The 6,809-nt window shown below is 37.9% G+C and overlaps 1 protein-coding gene across 8 annotated transcripts in view; it reads left to right on the top strand.

Moving 5' to 3' along the window:
• LOC100742030 (zinc finger protein chinmo) overlaps positions 1-6,809 on the top strand; it is a 70,966-nt gene extending 64,157 nt beyond the window's left edge. For all 8 annotated transcript variants that reach the window (XM_003490365.4, XM_012386851.3, XM_024368300.2 and 5 more), the window contains one exon: positions 1,876-6,809. In XM_003490365.4, the coding sequence (XP_003490413.1) occupies positions 1,876-2,108 (233 nt within the window). In that variant the 3' untranslated portion in view covers positions 2,109-6,809. The remainder of the gene's footprint in view (positions 1-1,875) is intronic.

Raw genomic sequence — 6,809 nt, 5'->3', positions numbered from 1 at the left:
CCGCGCCGCCACTCGCGATGAACGCGTGCGTGCACTTCGACCGGGGACATTTTTTACGGTTCGCGATGCTTCTGGGAATGGAAAGTTTTTGCGAAATTCCCGTATTTCTTTATTTCGAAATTTCGATGTCAAAAAAGGTAAGATTGAGAAAAATTGAAATTGTTCGTGCAAGCATTATTTTACGTCACTAGGAATATTTCCTGTCTCGTTGGCATTTTGCTTTTCGTGGGGTTAGGTGGGGGGTTTACGTATGACATTTTCTTACTGTACAATTTATAGAATGCATATATGAATGACTTTTAGATTTTGTAAAACCGAAAGATTTGGGCGTATTATGAGAAGCTCTGTTTCATGAATTATTCATAGATTTATATATTATTTATACATAAGAAACATTTGCTTTACGAATTGTTTGCTACAATGTGGACAAATATTTTGTAATCTGTAAAGAGTGTAAATGCGTACGAAATTTTACATTATATTGCACTTCGACAAGGAAACTTTCTTTTATTGGTCGATATAAGTAAGAAGTTGAAGTATAAGTAAACGCATTTTATTATGATTTTTCTCATGAAATCTTAAAAACACGAGGTTTCGATACAAACCGGGTTTAATCTAATCTACTTTGCGTTATTAGACATACATTGAGTCATTATTATTTAATAAGACGATAATATAAGCGAAAAATAGCAGTTCAAGGGTAGGTAAGTAGACAATGCTACATTATACGAGGACTGTTGCGACTGTGATGAATGCAATGAATTCCATGAATGCTAATTAAAGATTGCTCGTTAAGAAGATACTCGTTAAAGATCTCCTTGCAATATTTATATAAAGAAATTTTCTATATTAAGGAAGTGCAATATTCTTCTCAAAAAATATGTCTTCTAAGAAAAATACTTGCTTCCAAAAATCTCAGCCACCGTTCTACATGCGCATCTACCAAATTAGATGGTCAGAATAAACCGGAAATTATTCAGATTCCATAAAAGTAGGCCTCGAGGAACGTTTAAAACCATAGTTCTTCCACTTAGATCGGCTACTATTCATTCTACAAAATTCTGTTCTGGGAATACTCTGAATAATTGTAAATATATGGTTGTTACTAACGATAATTCATTTCTTCACATGATTCCGTCGGAAGAGACATAATCGATAGGCTTTTATGAACACAAAATTCTCAAGGAAACGGAATAGCACGGAAATAAAAGCACGGAATATTCGTGTTCACGGTAGTTTCTAGTATTTAACGACTGGTTTCACATAGCCTAGGGAAAATGGTAAGGTCTGTAGATGTTGCCCTCAATTCGATCGTGACGAATGGGAATCTTCACGCGTTCCTCGGCATCTTTGCCGATGGAAGTTAAATTTTATTTGCCGTAATCTCCGTAAAACAAATAAAACGATTGAAACTGAAAAAGCGATAAATTTAAAAATAAAATTTATCCTTACGAAAAATATAACAAAAATGATAGACCCATTCAAATAATTGCCACGGGGTTAAATAAAACATAGACATACGAGCTCGTCATGAGTTTAAAAAACCGCCCAAATATCTTTCCTCAGATCAATTCATTAATACTGCAAACGATAATACAAGAAAATGAAAGAATTGCTGAAAGAAATACAGAAATAGGTTAGATAAATTTCCTTGTCCGAGTCAACTTACGCTACAATCAACCAATAACGAATAACAAAACTACTAAATTAATTTAACAAAATTAAGTAGAAGTAAAAGCTACCAAATAACAATACCTATTTCCCTTGTATTAGTCAAGAAGCTGATGTTTTCACTATATGATAAAAGAATTGTTTAAAAAAATACGTTTTTTCAAATGAACGCACTAATAACACTATGAATATCCGTGATTGCAGGGAAGAAACTAAAGTGTCCATACTGTGAGAAGCTGTACGGCTACGAGACGAATCTGCGAGCCCACATACGGCAGCGTCACCAGGGTATCAGGGTGCCGTGTCCGTTCTGCTCGCGGACGTTCACGCGGAACAATACCGTCAGACGGCACATCGCACGGGAGCACAAGGCCGAACTGAATCTGAAGGCCTTTCAACAAACAAACCACTCAATGTCAGACACGGTGCCGCAGTAACGGCGTCCTCGTTGTCATCGTCGTCATCGTCGTCGTCGTCTTCGTCGTTGTCATCGTGGTTGTCGCTGTCATCGTCGCGATGACATCGAAGACAGCCCTGTGGCTACTCGAGTTACCTGCGAGTGGCACGAAACGGAAATACCACGAATGCTGGAACGAGGAAGAAGCAACGAGGGTGAAGGTCTGTCCACCTTTTCCCTCGACCAACGTCGGTCAACGCCATCCCCATCCCATGTAGCATCCGAGTGGCGCTCGGGACTAAACATTTCCTCCGCGAAATCGCCACGCTGCGATTGACAGCGTTGCGCCGGAAGTCAACCGACGCTTTGACAGCGAGGTCGACAAAGGAACTGTCCCGCTGTGTCTCGTCTCGGCGATTCTAATAGTTGTCAATTACACCAGTCGTGTTTTCGGCTGAGCGATTCACCGGCCGAAAGCGTCTCGAGAGCGTCACTACGAAAGAGCAACCGCCGGAACACAGAGAATCGAGCTGAAGAATTAGATAAATTTACCGCTTATACAGATGGTTCGACTTATTCGATCGCATCAAACGATCACTGACACATACTCGAAGACTCAATGGATGCTGGACTTTCAAAAGATTCTTCGTGTTTTGGATTACCGCTACTTTGAAGATTCACGTTGCTCTAACGATTGCACGCTCTTGGCACGCTTGGTACGCTTGGTACGCTTTTGCGGATACGAATTGCGTTTCCTGGGATAAATTGTGGAGGATGGACGTGGCGTGAACTTGGATGCGACAAAGGTTGTTGACCAGATGTAGTAGAAAAAATTGTCGCACTAATCGGATCATAAAGGAGGTTAGCATTGGAAGAGAGGGAAGATGAAAGAAGGCAAAGGAAGATACAGGAAGATAGAAGAAGGTAGAAGAGTGAAGCTTGGAAAAACGTCGACGTCCGATTGCTCGCGTAGCTCGCACAAAGGTACGAGTGGGATGATTAGGGGTGGGATTGAGGGAGATGAAAGCTCGTCGCGCCTCGGATACGCTCGCGAAATAACGCTGGATAATCACAAAACTAGTCAATAAAAGTGCAACGTCGAGTAAGAGTTATTAACTATAAAAGAGAAAGCTGAAGAAAAACAGTTTTTAAAAGAGCGCGATAAAAGATAGGGAAGTTAGAGACAAGCGTAACGCCGAAAGATCGAAACCGAAGAAAAGACGCGAATAGTTGAAAGTATGTTGAAACGCAGATTCACAATGTCAAGAGAGATTAAGCGAGTAGATTACGAGGAAAGTGAAGAAAAAAAAAGACGCATATCTCAGGTGAATCGTACTACCGTAAGCCAGTAGTTCTCGATTTATTTTATTATCTTTCTCGCCCTTCTGCTTTGTGGTTTACATATACATATACATGTATTTATACAATTCTTCACCATATTTTTTCGACGACTCCTCGCGTGAACGATCAGGATCGTTTTAAGGAGTCGTACGAATACCGATTAATATATATAGTATAAATATAAATATACCGAACATATAAATGAAAACGGTGCAAGCGCTGTTACGAGAAATAGGTTTAAATGAATGAAGCGTCTACTTACTGCCGCTACTTTATTTTATTCGATAGTTACGATCATGTTACCGATGGATTATTAAGAATTATCGAACTGATTACCAAATCACAATGCATTGAAACGCTGTTATATATTGATACTTTTACCGATTCTACCGCGGAGAAATAACACTGGTACTATTATTGCTGTTGATGTCGAGAGCCTAGGGTCAAGACACGGGTGATATCCGAACATAATTCAACACTTTACAACTTAAACACTTACGCGTTAGTGCCAAACAAACTGAGAACACAAAGAAAGGAAACATAGAAATTAAATCGCATTTTCTCGATCGTACATTTTTCTACTCAGGATAGGTAATCGAATTTCTATTATTTTTTTACGCATCTCCACACACGAGACGGTAACATAGAGACGACGGACGACATACACTTCATCCGTGAAAAAAGCACACATATCCGGAAAAGAGAGATAGAGTGATGCAGATTTTTCTTGTAAAACCGACACTGACGCATACCATCTTCTCCACTTTTACGTTTTTCTTCTCTTCTTTTTATATAGATATACCGTCGTTTTATAAAGAATTTATGAGATTATTAACTACAATGATAAAGAATGGACAGGTTGTCGAGTTACCATATTATTAAATATATCATGTAGGCCACGTGTGTAGATTCTTCTTGGTGAATGCGTGCAAAGCGGAGGTTCGTATCGCGCGAGAAAATAAGCAATAATCGTTAAGATACATAGAGAAGAACTGATCTTTCCTTTTTGTAAGAGCGTTGTTTTTTTATATCTCTCTAAACGCACTGTATATATATAACCAAGGGACGCCTGTTCTTAATCGTTATTATACACGAACAGGAGTTTCCTGGTGAAAAATCAGGGCGTTCCACGTGCTACGTATTATAATACGAGATGCAAGATTTTTTAGCGAGTACGTTTATATTTACCTGATCGATGAAGAATCACGAAGCAATCGCATTCGCTTAGAAAGATCTCAAACGTGACGCGTTGTACGTCACGAAGAACAATCACTACCACTTTGTTACCTGTTTACAATGTTTAAATAGCGGACTTTTGTCCGAAGCAATAGTCGAGGATAATATATAATAGGTGATATAATTATGAAACCAATAGACCAGGACGAACAAGAAAGCATAGGGAATAATTGCTTAGATACCGGTTGTATAGAATGTGATCAATGCAATAGTTTATTATTAACGATTTAACCTATAAATAGATATATAGATACTCCTAGTCAGGATAGCACCACAATATTACTTGTTGCAGTATTTCACACGTTTATATTACAGACTTCTATCTTCTCTCTTTTTATTCTTTCTCCACTATTACAAACTCCCAGCCGTTTTTTTTCTCCTTTTTTATTATTATTATTATTATTCGTTTATCATCGTTTTCTTCATATCCGTCAGTATCTTGTCTTTTCTCTCGCTCATCTCTTTTCCTCCTATTTTTATTTGTTTGTTACGTTACAGAGGAAAATCAGAGTTTAACGAGAGTTATCTCACAACGATACGCCTATCTTCTTAAGATATCAAAGACAATAGTTAATAGGGGATTATTTAGTATTTAAATGGTCGTAAAAGATTTAGAATATATTAGTAAAAGGAAACTATTTGTTTCGTTTCCGTTTTCGTTGTCTCGTTCTTTCCCGTATTTTCTTGTTCGCGTTGCATGTGTTCTTTTTACGTTTCTACATTCTCCGCATAATTCTCTCTTTTTTTTTTTTTGTTACGTTTTTCTTATTTTCTTAAATACGATATCAAATCGCGAACCGGATCGTTCGCGTATTCTGCCAAATGACGATACGTATGACAGTACTACCTCATCGTTTTTTATAAGAATGCATACAAAACACAGGGAACACTGAGAGACCACTGATAGAATAACATCTGTACATTCCGTACAGCCGCCACTACTCGTCCGGTTAATGTCGGGATTATTCTCCTGCTGTTATACCCTGAGATACAGGGTACGAGCGTGAATCTTGAAGCTCTTCATCGAAATTCCATGCAATATTAATATTTATTTTCCAAACTTGCTGTCATTCAACACATACGAGGAATATAATGAGTTATATTTTCTGTTTTTCAACGAAACAATTTTCTGATAACTAATCTCAATATTATCGAAATTGTTGTATATTTGCTTTTACGAATTCAATATGTATCATTATATCATGATATTTGAAAAAACAGCGTTCAGTGCTGCAACATTAGTTGTACATTTGATTTCATACAAAAGGATTTATTACTTACCTTAGAAAGATTATATTCATTTACAATTATATCATCAGAGAAAACACTTTGCGAAACAGAAACTTGAAAAGACGAACTTATCACATTTTCTTCGCGCGATCGTCGCGTTGTAATCGTTCGTAGAATTTGTGGAAGATCGTTTTCGTTCTACCATTTACAGATCGTACAAACGACGTCTCCTTCGAACTTTCGAACAATTTCATTTTATAGACATTAGTTTAACGCAAGTGCCGTATTAGCAAAGGAATTTCTGATAGACGAAAAGCTTCAAGGATCGCAAGCACACGTGATATATAAGCTCTACATACGATTATATAGTAGATCCGTTTTTTTACGAAGTTGCATTATCGCATACGTACACAACTGTATATGTAATAACTTACCATTATCTAATAACTTTCCACTATATAAGCACAGTGAGACACGTGAATGTGAGTACGCGCGTGTGTGTGCGTGCGTGAGCGCGAGAGACTGCGTGACAATTTACAAATAAAGAAACGCGGCGATTTCATCGTTTGGCAAGCGAAGTCTGGTTCCTCGGACCGATCACGATTTTTCAGTCAGAGAAATACGAAAAAGAAAAAGAAAGAAGAACGGAATCAGGTGAGAAACAAAGGAAACAAACGAAAGTATTGTTTCATCATGAACAAAACGAAAAATATGTGAACTGAAAAAAGATATCGCGAGTGTGCAGTGCACAGGTTTAATTGGCGAGAGCGAAGAGGTTTTCAACAAATGGGTCTAAAATGGAGAAAATCCAAGTGAAAATATCAAATCAGCGAAAAGTGTTTCGAGTGCACGCGTGCTTGTTTCGTCGACGAATTTCGCGGATCATGTTTTCCGATCATCTCGAAGGGGTTGATAACAAAAAAAAAAAAAAAAA

Source organism: Bombus impatiens, unplaced genomic scaffold (genome assembly GCF_000188095.3).
Source record: "Bombus impatiens unplaced genomic scaffold, BIMP_2.2 scf_0418, whole genome shotgun sequence".
Taxonomy (NCBI): domain Eukaryota; kingdom Metazoa; phylum Arthropoda; class Insecta; order Hymenoptera; family Apidae; genus Bombus; species Bombus impatiens.
Note: the sequence above shows the minus strand (reverse complement) of the source record. Positions and strands in the feature narration are given on the sequence as shown.